Below are 15,084 nucleotides of genomic sequence, written 5' to 3'. Positions count from 1 at the left end.
CTCCTGGCACAGAGCAGAGCCTCAATGTTATTGCTGTTATTGTTGATAAAGATGAAATGGTGATAAAGACACTAGAAATGTATGGTCCGCATCTGGAGATACAGCCAGAGAGGGTAAAGGAAGCCATACTGAACTCAGTAATCTCAAGACCTGCCTTGGAAGTTTTGTTTATTAGTAATTTCTCCTCCTTGGGTGAGTCATAGGGCTCTTTCTGAGCTGGGTAGAAAAGGAGTAGAGTTTTGAGTGTAGACGTCTTCCTAAATACTCTCTAGGTCATTTAATCTATTTGTTCTTTGTCTCACTTTACCAAAAGTCAACTTGGAGAAAGGAGAGAGAAGGGTCAGGTAAGTCAAAGGCTCCAGTGTGGGGTTCCAGTTACTTGACATGTCTTGCTGCTCTTTCTGGGGGCTGCTCCTGACCCATTTATTACCCGTTTCATGGTGCTCTATCACATCTTTACCCCTGAGTCCCCTTTTGCCTCGTTGACTGCCTCCATCACTGTCTGCATTCCTTGCACCATACACAGAGGGGCAGCATGAGGTGTAAGAGCCTGGAGTCCAGCACCAGACTGACTTCCAATTCTGGGTGAACCGTTTCAGCTACATGACCACAAGCCAGTTCTAGGCCTCAGTCTTCCCATCTGTAAAAGGAGTAAAAACAATAGCATCTACTACACTGGAATTTTTAATTTTTTTTTAAAGAATAACATACGTAAACACACATACTTATAAGTGCACAGTCGACACATTTTCACAAACTGAGCACATCCAGGTAACCAGCACCCAGATCAACAACCAGAACATTCTCAAGACTCTTCATTCTTTCCTCTCCTGCAGCCTATGTTGAAGAAAAATAAGCTAATACTTGTATAAAGTCCTTAGAACAGTCCTTAGAACAGTGCCTGGTATATAGTAATCACTTTATTAGTATCTGTTAAAATATAGGTTAATTAGAAGGAAATTTTGGCTTTCTGAAGCTAAAATGCAGCTCCTTGCTTCATTTTAGCGAAAGCAGGACTATCATACAATTTTAGGTCCCTCTCTTCTCATACAGTACAGCAGGCAGGATGAGTTAAGAGTCTTCAAAATAATCAATTATTTCCTTATCACAGAGAACCAGATGGTGCATTATACAGCAAACAGCTCCCGTGGAATACCAACAATTTTGCTTCAATGAGAAAAGAATATGCAATTAGGCTGCTGTCACCTTAACAAAGGGCCAGATGCACGGCAGCAGGGCCACCCGTGAGAAGAGCCAGTGTAGCCTGAGCCCAGGTTATGGGGCCAGAAGTCAGGAGTTTAGGGATGAGGTGAGAAAGTGGTCCTGAATGTTGCTTCCTTTGTCACCTGCACATCCCATGAGACACATGAGGGCAACTGGCCTGAGTAAAATTCCTGTATAAATGGTCAGAGTGAACCGAAGCAGGACTGAAAGAGTCAGTATAGGCACAACCAACTTCACAACACAATGCTTTAAAACTTACAGAGGAAATGGTTATCCCATTCATGGTGACTTGTACTTTTATTTAACCCTGAAATTACATCTATGTTCTTTTTCTTGTCTTTGTGACACCAAGACAAACAAGACAAAAACATCAAACATTCCAATTAAACCAGTTAGAACGGAAGAAATGATGGCTCCTAAAATATTTCCTGGCACCCATTAAGTTATGTAAAAATAGTTAGTCTTCTGTTCTACCATTGCTTGAAGGCACCTATAGAGATATGAGGACACAGGGAGGGAAGTAGGGGAAGGTCTGGAAATGTTTCCTGATGGGATGGGCTAGTGGGCAGGAGACGGCTCCTGGAGTTATTGGTGCATCACTTTTTACTGGATGGTTCGCTCATATTTTGGAGGGAGAAGTCCTGCACAGTAACAGCATGAATAAAAACAGTTTTAGAAAATTTCTAGCATTCTCTGGGTTGCAAAGAGACCTTTGAAATTCCTAGATCCTCGATATCAAGGGTTGATATGATTTTTAGAAATTAATAATTTTGTGTTTTAGGTCCATGTTCCATCCTCTGGAAATCAAGACAATTTTGATTAGACTTAGAATCCTCTTTGGGCATGTCTCAGAGGCCTGCTTTTGTGGTGCAGAGTGCCACCACCACCCTGGGTAAGATCTGTGTGCGTCTCTGTTGGAGGAACTCAGGGTAGGGAAAGGCCCAAATGGGAAACCAATTGGGAATGTCAGACCTGCTCCAGCCTTTTCTTTTGTCCACAGAGAACTTGAATGCGTCCCCTGTACCTCACTTCAGGGTTTTTTGCATCAAGAAGAAATGTATGGTGCCTTTGGGGCGGGGCGCTGCGCGGGGAGGGGGGACGGGAGCGGCGCGGGGCGGAGCTAGAGAAAGTGCTTCATTAAATTTCTGTGCATATCTAAATTTCAATAACTTGGGCTTTCAGTTTCCACAAAAACAATCCACACATAAGGTCCAAAACTAAGTTCATTAATATTAGAGCCTTATTTGCAACTGAGGCATTCTAATTTCAGACCTTGTGTAAATGAACAGCGATTGCTGTGGGCAGGAAGGAAGTTTATATCATAGAGCTACTGTAGTTAAGTCCTTATTGGCTGGGTAAACATAGTTCCCAGACTGTTTCTGTTGTAGCTACAGTCTACTTTAGTGAAAATATTAAATCTTTAGGCTATTAAACTTGTAAAAATCCACAAGGATTTTCTGAACTCCTTGCATGAGTCCACTAATTTTTCCAAGTTTCTGATATAATGTATTCAGTTTAGGTTAGAATGTTTTTCCTACCTTTTAAAAGGTAAGTAGGTGAAAGTATTGCTTATAAGGATTCGTAGGGGTATTAGGATAGTGGAGAGTCACAGCTCAGATGATGAACTAGTAAATATGGGTTTTAAAGTCTGTTGACATTCACGTCATCTTTTAGTGTTCTCTCCTGAGCATGGCATTCTGCTGATGAGGCACGATGACACAGCTGAAATGCACCTGAGGCTTCTTCTAGGAACACTATACAGCTAGATGCAGGTCCCACCAGCGGTAGATTAGAGATGGCAGTGAATTCTTATCCTCCTCCCATTGTGAGGTGGCTGCTGGTTCCCCTCTCCTTGATTCTGAGCTGGACTGAGTGACTGGCTTGTCCTAAAGGATGCACTGAAGTGATATTCTGGATCTCCTGAGACTAGATCATAGGAAAGCTTTCAGCTTCTGCCCAGATTTCTCCATACACTCACTCGTAGATCCAGATGCCATGTCATAAGGAAACTCAAGAAGACCTGAAGAAACTGAAGCCCCAGAGTGTCAACTCCGGCCAAGCACCCAGCTGACAACTAGGGCCATCTTGTCAGCTAAGCAAGTGACTCATCTTGAAAATGGATACTAAGCCCTAGTCAGGTTGCTGATATCACATTAAGCAGAGATGAGCTGTTTTAAACTACCAAGTTTTTGTTTGTTTGTTTGTTTGTTTGTTTTTTAAGATATAGCAAAAGATCACTGGAACACCATCCAACAAATCTGGTCCACAATGTGTTGGAATTTGAGTGCCGTGATTGGTTTTTGGGAGCAAAGGGGTGCCTGGGATTTAGGCTTCATCTCCATGGAATTCACTGACTTCTTAGTTCTGCTTAACTCCATGGAAAGCAGATTTTTTGTAGGAGCCATCATTGAAGGGCTCCTCTTTTGTTCTTGCCAGCTTCAGCTCTCCATTCTCTAGGGAAAGCGAACTACTCGTCCAGACCCTGAGTATAATTCAGCATCAGACATCTATCGCTGTTCTGGGTAAAGTGTCTGGCTGGCTATCATTGTCGATGCTTTTGTTTGCTGGAGTCCTGGAGAAAACCGAATGCATTGTCTAGAGGGTGCATCTTGGAAGCTCTGGACATCACTGAATTCTCCAGGACAGAATCTGTAGCCTATATATCTACCTTCACAGGATTATTTCTTAGAATTCATCATCATGGAGTTGAGTTGTGATTTATTCTGTTCCAACTGGTCCTGAGTTCTGTACCCTTACTGAATTGGGGCTGTGTGTGGGAGACGTAGGTCTGGGAGTGAGGTCTTTCTGTGCAGGGCCTTGGCTGGGGTGGCCCTGGGAGTCACTGGGGCTGGAAGGCACCACATTTCTCTTCTTGTCTGTGAGTTCACTCACTGTACTTCTGCATAATGTGATGGGAGTCTGAGAGTCACGCCTGCAGAAGTTCACAGGAACCCCTGACATGATAGAACATGACCACTCTGCCACCCGCTCAGTGGAGGTGGGTAAACAGATACGGTTAAAATTAAAAGTACACATGCTCTTTGCTCTAGAAGTTCTGCTCCTGGAATATTTTTACTGGTTATCTCCTATAATGTTTTTTATTTAAAATAATAAAATGACAGTGAATTCTCATATGTTTGACTTATTTTTAGATTTCACAATTCTCATTCAAATAATAAAATATTTAAAACATCATGAGTGCACATTAATAGATGGTTGACTTAAAAAATGGTAATTTATTCTTTCCTGGAAGTGTCATCTTGCCTTTAAACATATGTATTAGAACTATATCACTTGATATAACAAATGTAAATGCTTAGAAGGGTGCCTGACACATATTATGTGTACAAAAGCTAATGATTTTTGTTGTTATTAAATGAGAAAATTTAAGAAGCAGGTATACAGCTATGTACTACATATATGTATATATGTATGATTATCCTATATCTATAAAATACATAAAACACCTTTACGTATGTGAACAATACATGTGTGTGATTAGGTGAGCAGAAAGAAAGTTGTGGAAGGGTGGAAAAGAGGGAGCAGGAGCTAAGGGGGAAAAAGACTAAAAACAAAAGTTTCCATGCTAAAACAACATGTATAATGTAATCTCATCTTCAAAAGTTTATATGTGTGTGTAAACAGAGAGAGACGAAAAACTAGTTACTAAAATATAAATGGTGGTTATCTCCAGGTAGTGAGAATCACAGAATTTTGTCTTTTCCGAAATTCTTTTTTACTCTTTTCTCTATTTTTTTTTTGAATTTTTAAAACAATGAATATGTGCAGATTTTAAATCTGGAAAAATCCTCTCAGTGAAAAATGAACTTCTCCCAGATGCTCGTGAGGGACCTGAGCCAGGGGAAATGCAGGATTTCTTTAATGATGTGTCTATTTGGAAGATGTGCATTTTACCACCTGCAAATCGCAACCCCTCTCATCAGAGCCTTTGTAAACCAGAATTCCCTTTCCTGTGGTTGCTATTTTTATGGACCTATTTCTTTCTTTTTCTTTTTTTTTTTTTTTTTTTTTTTTCTGAGATATAATTGACACATAACATCATGCAAGTTTAAGGTGTACAACGGGTTGATTTGAGACATGTATATATGTTGCAAAATGATTATCATGATAAGGTTAGTTTATACCTCCTTCACCTGACGTAATTATAATTTTTTTATGCAGTGAGAAAGTTTAAGATTTACTCCCATGACAACTTTAAAGCATATAATACAGTACTGATAACTATATATAATATTAGCTCCTCAGAACTTATTCATCTTATAATTAGAAATTTGTACCTTGTGACCAACATCTCTCCATTTCCTCACCCCCACCATTCTATATCTTGTTGCTCTGAGTTTGGATTTATTTTTTTAGATTCTATATATGAAGTCATACAGTATTTGTCTTTCTCAGTCTGACTTATTTCATTTACTATAATGCCTTCAAGTTCCACTCATGTTGTTAAAAATAACAGGATTTTCTTCTTTTTATGGCTGAGTAATATTCCAGTGTGTGTGTGTGTGTGTGTGTGCGCGCGCGTGTGCGCGCCATTGCGTGTATGTACCATCATTCTTCTGTCAACGGACACTTGGGTTATTTTCATGTTTTGGCTATGGTGCATAATGCTGCAATGAACAAGAGGGTACAGGTATCTTTTCAAGGAAGTGATTTCATTTTCTTCTGATATATACCCAGACATGGGATTGCTGGATCATATGGTAGTTCTATTTTCAATTTTTTGAGGAACTTCCACAGTTTCCGTATAGTAGCTGCACCAATTTCTGTGTCCACCAACAGTGTACAGTCTCCTTTCTTCACACCCTCATCAACATTTGCTATTGCTTGACTTTTTGGTAATAGACATCAATCAGGTGTGAGGTGATATCTTCTTGTGTTTTTGATTTGCATTTCTATGATAATTAGTGATGCTGAACACCTTTTCATGTTCCCGTTGGCCATGTGTATGGTTTTTTTGGAAAAAAAAATGTCTGCTTAGGTCCTCAGCCTATTTTTAAATTAGTTTTCTTTTTCTATTGAGTTATTGGACCTCTTTCTTTCTAATGACAAATCAGAAAGAGAAAGTGCTGGACTCTTAAGTTAGAAACAACTGACTAGAAAGAGGAGAAGGATGCCTTTTGAGATGACAGAAATGTTCTAAGTCTTGATCTGGGTTGTAGGTACAATTTATAGGTACAATGTCATGGAGCTTTATGAGTAAGATGTATACACTTTACTGTATATAAATTATATCTCAATCAAATACAGTTTTAAAAAGTATATAAGATATACCCCTAGGAGAGATTGTCATATACTCAAATGTTTTCAAAACAAGATAGGAGGGAAGTCATGGAGGTAGTATGGAGTGTCACACTCAGGAGGGGTCCAATTTATTACATGAGATTGTTTCCACCATGTGCATTTCTTTGCCAAGCATCCGAATTTTCTGAAGCCATTTTGCTTCATCTTGGATGATTGGTTGATAGATGTATCTTCCTTAACCAAGTCCTCCTGCCCCAAGAGAAATGGTACTTTGTAGGTAAAAGAACATAAACAAAGAGCATTGGAATAGTGCCTTGATGCTGGGAAGAAACAAAAGAATCACAAAATACAATCCTGTTGAGTAATGCATATTTGGAAGAAATACAGACCCATTTAAATCATATTATATATAATCAGAGCCTAGAATGAGCAGTCAGGTTAATACATAGCAATTTATTTGGCTTTGGGGGTTCAACATTCTGAACAGGTGTCAGGGCATCAAGATTGCATCACCTGGGAAGTCTCTAATAATTTTAACATTAATATTATTAATAACTTCATTCTTACGGTCTCCCAGACCCTCAGTGCCTAGACTCTTGGAGCTGTTTCTCACCATAACTGAACTTGTCTTAGAATAACGCCAGGAAATGACTTCTTATTTTGAAAGTATCGTTAGCCTTCTAACACCAGCTTGTTAGACTTTTCTATTTGGTACCTGTACCTGTTGTTAATCCTTCTCTGTTTACATGGTATTGGGGTAATTTTCTCCCCATGTCATCAATGTTCAATATTTTTCATTTTGGGAAGTTATTCTCACTTTCAATCTTTACTAAGTGCCATAAAATAACAAAAGCAGTAAGGTTGGGAAAAAATCTAAAACTAAGAAATCAGTTGGACTCTTTCCACTCTACCATGGGCTTTCAGGTGTGGGTATAGCTTTATTTCATTCTTTTCAAACCTATTATAGCAGCAAAGAATAAGCATTAGAACACAGCCCTCCATGGTGGCTGCTCCTTGCCCTGCATAATGAAGTGGGGAGGAGGCTTTAAGCCATTCTCAATTCGGGGTGGCGGAGAGGGAAAGCAATGGAACAATATTCGTAGGCTGGTAATTTAATGTGGGCTTTGGAAAAACAGCTTTCAAGAGTACCCACTATCCTCCCCCTTATCCCTCCTCGTTTTTAGGATATTTTGTAATTTACTGGTTTTAGCCCAGTTAGTCCAAGTGGTTAGCTAGGGATGCTAGTGAGGTCAAGATCACATGGTTATTACCCAATATTGTCCAGTGTTCACCACTTGAGAAACAAATTGACGACAGCAGGATGGGTTCTAGAACTAGACAGATCTGGATTTGAAATTTGGTCTCTACTACATTCTATAGTCTCGAATTGGTTAATTAACCTCTGAGCCAGTTATGAATGATAAAATATGAAAAATATTATTTAGCTTTCAGGATCGTTGAGGGGGATTAAATGATATGATGTATATACAAGCCTGTTTTATATTAGTTTCTCACTTTTATTAGCTTTTCTAAAAAAAAAAAGTTTCCAAAATTGCAAATAGCATCTTATCTCCTAACTGTCTTAACAAAGATCGAATCTCTAGCACCTAGACAGTGCTTGGCAGATAATATACATTTAAATAAGTAAAATGCACAGTACTGCTTTTAAAGGCATTTCCATTTATGGCATGTTCTGTGCACAAAAGAAGAGCCCCATCATCCAACTTCTCTCTTTGACCATTAGTGTATCTGAATAGGTATAAAGTGCAGCTCTGGAGGGAAAGAGAGAGTTGTGCTCTAATAAGAAGAGAAGGTAGGGACTAGGCTCACCAGATGACTCCAGTCACCCAAAACATGTAGGAACATTCTGTCCTGTCTGCCTTGGAACAAGGGCATGCCACTCCACTGGGCTGCCTGGCCTTCCCACTTCTCCTGCCCCCAGACATGGGATGTGGTCTTTCCTCTTCTCTTTCCAGATACACTGTAGGACTCTTTCTGACTTGATGTCTGCTTTGCCCCAGTTTTCCACCATGTTGGCCCAAATTTTCACTTCTCTGCAAGACTGGTCCTTAGGATTAGAAGCTTTCCTCAGTCTCTCTCTGTCAGGGAAAGTCTATGCTGAGAAGAAACACTGGAAATAGAATCCCAGCTGAGCAGGACTAGGCTGATAGGAGCAAAAGAAAGGTCTAGATAAAAGTGGGGGGAGGAGAGAGGCAGTAGCGTCTCTCTCAGTGATACAATGTTTATGGACACTTCCCAAAAACAACAGAAGAAGGAGCTCAAGAGTTGTGAAGTGATAAAAGCTGTCCTGGCCCATCTTTTCCTCTTAAGAGTATAGACAACTTAATTATTCTTGAAAATGAGCCACAGAAAAGGACTAGAGTTTGACTCCTATGCAAAATTACTATAAAGAAAGAAGGGTATATGCAAGCAACAAAAGTATGCAAAAAGATAATGCCAAAAGAAGATAAAGACTAACTTCATATTTTAAAACAAGTTAAAAGAAATTAATAAAATGATAAGAGCAGCAAAATCCTAAATCAAAGTTAGAAAAACTCAGAAAACAAGTAATGTAACAAAAGAAAGTTTTGGAAAGAAAAGAACAAAACATAATACAAATTAGATGTAGAAAAATTATTTCAGAAGCTTAAAGCTAAACTAGAAAGAACACGAGAGTTAAAAAATACCATAGATAATGGTTTAAGAGAAAGTTTGCAAAGGAGGAAAATCTTTAAATAAATAAATACAAGAAGAGATAAAAAAGATTAAAAAGAGATAGAAATTTAAAATAGCAAAAATGCCCCAACATATGTGTAATAGAAAGTCCTAACATAGAAAGCCAAACACAATAGAATGGACAAATAGTAAAAATAACTCAAGGAAATTTTTATGAAATAAAAAAGACATAAAACTATATTTGAGTGGATACTTGATATACGTAGGAAAATCAACCCAGAATGTCCAAAGCTGAAAAAAAACCCTGGGCATCCAGACAAAAAGATTTAGTCACTTTTAAAGAAAGAAAGAAAATAAGCTTGACATTAGATCTTTGATACAATGCTTTATGCCTGAAAACAAAGAAATAGTATAGTTAAGACATTCAAGGAAAGAAAAGATGAGCCAAATTTTATATTCAGCCAAACTTACATTTAAGTTCAAAAGACCACAAACTTCTGAACATTTTAGAACTCAGAAAATATTGTTCCCTTCTGACCTTTTTGAGGAATCTACTATAGAATGGGCTTATACAACCAAAACGATTAGAGGGATATAGACATAAAGATTAGTGATTAGCATTAAACATATATTCACCTGTGGAACTAAGACTAAATGATGGTTATAAGGGAGACAGAGTAGTATGTAATGGCTAGATTCTCCAACAGTGTAAATAGAGTTTAACTAAAAGAATAAGGAGTCTAGGGAGAATATATATTCACTGATTATAGAATAAACACACTAATTGCCTCATAGGTGTTAACCGAAAGTATAAAAATAAATACTTTAAGGCAAATACTGGGAGAAAGGAGGTGGAGTAAATTATTAAATAATTTTAATATTGCTCATAGTAGAAAACCAATAGACAATAGTAAAAACACGAGATTAATAGTATTAATTATATTAATAGCATAAAGTTAATAGTTATATTAATAGCATAAAGTTAATAGTATAAAGGTAATATTAAAACAATAATATAAACCTTTCTAAACAGCAAAGTTTATAATCTCTCAAAGAGAAAACTGATAAAATAAACCATATCATATACAAAGACAGAACTATTTAAACATATATAAAAGCGATATGTAAGAATTGAGATCAAATATATTAATCAGTTGATAAATGTAATCAAAAAAGATTTTCAGATTGAATAACAAAGCACATTAACATGTTGTATGTAAGACAAACCAAAATTAAAAAGATTCAAAAGATTAAAAATAAAAGGGTGGATAAAGGTATATCAGACACACCCTTCTGGTCCTTACACAAACTCAGAAAGAACCCACCCTAGTGCTGTCTCCCGCAACAAAACCAACGTCAAGGCCGCCTGGGGTAAAGCTGGCGGCAATGTTGGCGACTACTGCACAGAAGCTCCGGAGAGGATGTTCCTAGGCTTCCCCACCAGCAAGACCTACTTCCCCCACTTTGACCTGTCCTACGGCAAGAAGGTGGGTGACACGCTGACCAGTGCCGCGGGCCATATGTATGACCTGCCTGGAACCCTGTTGGATCTGAGCGACCTGCACACCTCCTCAGCACACTACCTACTGGTGACTCTGGCCAGTCACCTCCCCTCTGATTTTACTCCTGCTGTCCACGCCTCCCTGGACAAGATCTTGGCCTCGGTGAGCACCCTGCTGACCTTCAAATACCGTTAAGCTGGAGCCGTGGCGACTCCTGCCCCGGCGGGAGGCCTCTTTGCGCTTTGCGCACCCGCGCTTCCTGATCTTTGAATAAAGTCTGAGTGAGGTGCAAAAAAAAGAGATATATCAGACATATGCAGATTAAATGAAGGTAGAGGTCTCTGAAAAGGTAGAATTAAGACCCAAAGCATTTTTTTAAAAAGACAAGAAAACATACTTTCTAAAGATTAAAGTCTTTACTTTAAAATATATCACTGTTATTAAGATTTATGTACCAAATAACACTTTAACAATTTTCATAAAGCAAAAATTAGAAGAAATGTAAGGAGAAAGAAAAAAATACCCTAACAGTAGAAAAGTCTAACACAACTTGCTTAATTCCAAACAGATCATGTTGGGAGGAAATCAGTAAGAATATAGAAGACTTATGCAAAATAATCAAATAGATCTTGCAAATATCTAACTATTAACCCCAATAATGTAAAATACACCATTTTCTACTACATGAATCATTCATGAAGATAGCACATCTTGGGCCACAAACAAAACATCAATAAATTCTACGGAATTGCATACTAATCAAAATACTATATATTAATTACAAAATTGGACCACCTACTTGGAAATTTAAAAACCCACTGTTAAACTCTTGGGTCAAAGAGTAAATACTAAATGAAATAGTAGAATTTCTTGAAAATAATGATAAGAAGTAAATATAAGAAAAAGCATATATAACTATATCAATAAAAATAAAATGAATGAAGTAATCAAATTTAAAAACCAGAAAATAACAACAAAAAAAGCCAGAAAAAGCAGAAGGAAGAAACATTAATAAGGATAAAAGAAAAAATTAATAAGGAAAACTGTTGTTTTTAAATCAATAAAACAAAATACTAACCTAATTAGTAAAAAAAGGAAGTAAACAAACACATAACATTAATGTCAAAGGGAAAAACCACCAAAACAGGAAACTTAAAAAAATCATTAAATGACTACTTTGCACAACCCTGTGCAAATACATTTGAAAATCTCGATGAAATTAATACATTTCCAGAAAAATATAATTTAGCAAATGAACCCCCGGGGGGAAGTATAAAAAGTCTACCGTATAATATTCTATGATAGATAACATAGAGAAAGTGATCAAAATAAATTGCAGTGATGTCCCTGGAACATCTTGAGAAGACCCTTCCCCTAAAACATGATTTATCAGGACTGTTATAGCAAATTAAAAAAGAAAAGTTGATGGTATCACATTTATACTCCAAGAAACAATTTTATTTTGATGGATAAACTCAGTCTGGAATGAGCATGAGCTGAGACAAGAATTAATTTACACTCTGATAAGCAGCAAAGTCCATAAGGACTTCAGAAAGTGTAAAACAGCTCAATCATCTGGCTTTGCTTACTTAAATTCTCCTTATAAACTCCCAGCAGAAACCTAAATGCTATAAGAAGCCCCTCCCAGCTCTATGACCCATGATGTCTCCATTATTCCTCAGGTGTGTGTCCTTTTTTGCTGTACCAGATTCAATAAACCTAATTTTATCTTTGACTACAGAAGTGTACCTGGTTGTCTTTGATTGGTGGGCACTCACAGATGTCATTGTATGAACCCCTTCAACCTTGGGACTCTTGTAGTCAAATCTCTGAGTAATGTCCCACTCCAGGAATTAGAGTCTATTAACAAAAAAGAAATCCAATCTGTGTGAAAGAGCTCTAAATATACCACGCCTCCAGAAGTCTTGCTTCAACTACTCACTTTCTTTACATGTCCATTGTTTTGGGGCATCTCTTTGTTACCCCAGTCTCAAAACTATTTGACCATCTCTTCTCTCTTTCCATTTGTTTCTGTAGATTAATTTAGTCCTCTTCCAGCATGAAGACTCTTCTCTAGGAGGAGGAGGGGGCTTTGGTTTTAGGGTTGTTTTGGTGGGTGAGGGGAAGGGAGAAATGATGAAACTGCCATATTAGTAGCTTTTTGTCCTATCGCTATGATAGAGTTTGACAGTTTATGAGCAGGTTCCTTTTCATTGACTCATCTCAACAGCCTCTCAATAATTGAGAAGATGTGCTGGTAGTTGCAATTCTTCCCCACATATAGTTGAGGGGAAAAGCTCAGAAAGGCTAAGTCCTTCTTAGCCAGACTCCAGTCAGAGCCTCTTGTTCCAAGCAGGCCCTCCATCTAATACATCATGAGCTCATGGCCTACATTTACATTAGTAATAGTTACAAAGCCACCGCCTCCCCTGATGAGCTCCTACTATGTGCCAGGGTAAGGCTAGGTGCTTTATGCTAGTGCTTCTCAAACTGCGGCATGTACGCCAATCACTGGGGCATCTTGTTGAAATGCAGACTCTAATTCAGGAGGTCTGGGTAGGACCTGAAAGTCTGCATTTCTAACAACAATGTTCTCTGTTAATGAGGACACTGCAGGTCCACAGACCACAATTTGAGTAGCAAGGCTTTACATGCACCGCTTTGATTCAGCCTCAAAATAAACTCACATGACAGTGCTGCCTAATGCTGCCTAATGCTGACTGCACTTGGGGTCAGGTGGTGTTAAACCTTCTAATCCCTGGATATAGCTCATATTAATCACGTTAGCATCTGTGAGAGTAAGACCCAGGTGGCTCTAAAAAGGCTAAAGTTGAGAACTACTGGTATATGGGCTAGGTAAAAGTAGCCTTGTTTTACAACTGAAGAAACTAAAACTTAGAGAGGTTGATGACTTCATCTTAAATTCTATATAATCAGAGATGGAGGTAGGATTTGAATCCAGGCCTGTCTGGCTTCAGACTGGCTTCAGAGTTCATTCTGTTAACCATTACTTTCCATGGGCCCTCCACAGAGGTGATAGCCGCTGGCTTGCAATCTGTCATTGTTGTTATCTGAGGGAAGAGGACCCACATGCATTAAACCATCAGAAAACAGCCGGAGCCCACAGATGCCTCAGCACTGAGACTGTCAGGATGATTTATGACCCTTTAGCATTAGGAGGGTAGAAATCTCTCACTAGGGCTGAAGGTGACTGCTGCTCCCTCTGACCCAGCACATGCCATGGAACTGACTATGCACAATTGGTTCCCTGGCTCACCAATAAATGCTGATCGATCAGAGTATTTCCTCTCCTACTGAGGCTTTAAGTGTAAGAAAAAGCCAGGTGCATTAAATCAGTGTAATTAGCCCTGAAATGCTTGTGATTGAGGAAGTGGATTCCCAGGGAGAGAGACTCTCCAAGGCTTCATCAAACAGGAATTATGAAGCCCTGGGCTGGACAGCAGCCAAACATCCGCCCCTTTCTGATGGGAAGCAAAGGATTCCCTGAGGGATGGATTATGCGGGCAATGGCTAGGCTTATTCTTTCCATCTGGGAATTCATTAATGTGGGCTTAGCTTCAAAAGCAGATAACAAGCTAATCAAAATGGGAAGGGAAGCCCTGAAAATCATGCTGCCTAGTGAGTAACGCTGGGGAGAGCAGATGAGAAGACAGAACAGATGAAGTGATGGGTGTCTTCTGTGCTTGGTGCTGGCTGACCACCAGTTCTGAACAAAATAGGATAAGAGTATTACTTAAAGTCAGTAATGGCACAACCCTCTCATGCCAGCCATCTCTCTCAATCATCTTAGCCCTATCACCATCCCATCATTCCAGAGACTGAGGTCCTGTCCACCAACAATGCCATCTGGGCCTAAGGCCAAACGAGCTGGCTGAACAGGGAGAAGGCACTTATAGGAGAGGCCTCCTCTGGCCCATATCTTATCTCAGAGAGAAAACAAAAATGCATTTTTACACTCAAGAATTACAGTTTCTTTCTTTCTTTCTTTCTTTCTTTCTTCTTAACAACAACAACAACAACAACAACAACAACAACAACAACTTTTCTTTCTTCCTTTCACCAGCTTTCTTCCTTTCTTCCTTTCTTCCTTTCTTCTTTCTTCCTTTCTTCCTTTCATTTCCTTTCTTCCTTTTCTTCCTTTCTTCCTTTCTTCAGCTTTCTTCCCAACTTTCTTCCTTTCTTCAGCTCTTCCTTTCTTCCTTTTCTTCCTTTCTTCCTTTCTTCCTTTCTTCCTTCCTTCCTTCCTTCCTTCCTTCCTTCCTTCCTTCCTGTCTGTCTGTCTGTCTTTTCTTTCTTTCTTGTCTTTCTTGTCTTTCTTTCTTGGCGAGGCAATCCTTGGTTGACTTCACAGATTGCAAGGACCTTGTCAGCTTACAATCCCTGATTTTTTTATTTTTTA

General features: G+C 38.7%; 1 protein-coding gene across 1 annotated transcript; it reads left to right on the top strand.

The window, feature by feature from the left end:
- Positions 1 to 7,398: 7,398 nt before the first annotated feature.
- LOC120603350 (hemoglobin subunit alpha-like) lies at positions 7,399 to 10,859 on the top strand. The gene is given in 3 exon segments (XM_039863701.1): positions 7,399 to 7,410; positions 10,477 to 10,504; positions 10,507 to 10,859. Coding segments are annotated over 3 exon segments (393 nt in total).
- Positions 10,860 to 15,084: the final 4,225 nt, after the last annotated feature.

This window comes from Pteropus medius, unplaced genomic scaffold, assembly GCF_902729225.1.
Source record: "Pteropus medius unplaced genomic scaffold, Ma_sr-lr_union100, whole genome shotgun sequence".
Lineage (NCBI taxonomy): Eukaryota > Metazoa > Chordata > Mammalia > Chiroptera > Pteropodidae > Pteropus > Pteropus medius.
Note: the sequence above shows the minus strand (reverse complement) of the source record. Positions and strands in the feature narration are given on the sequence as shown.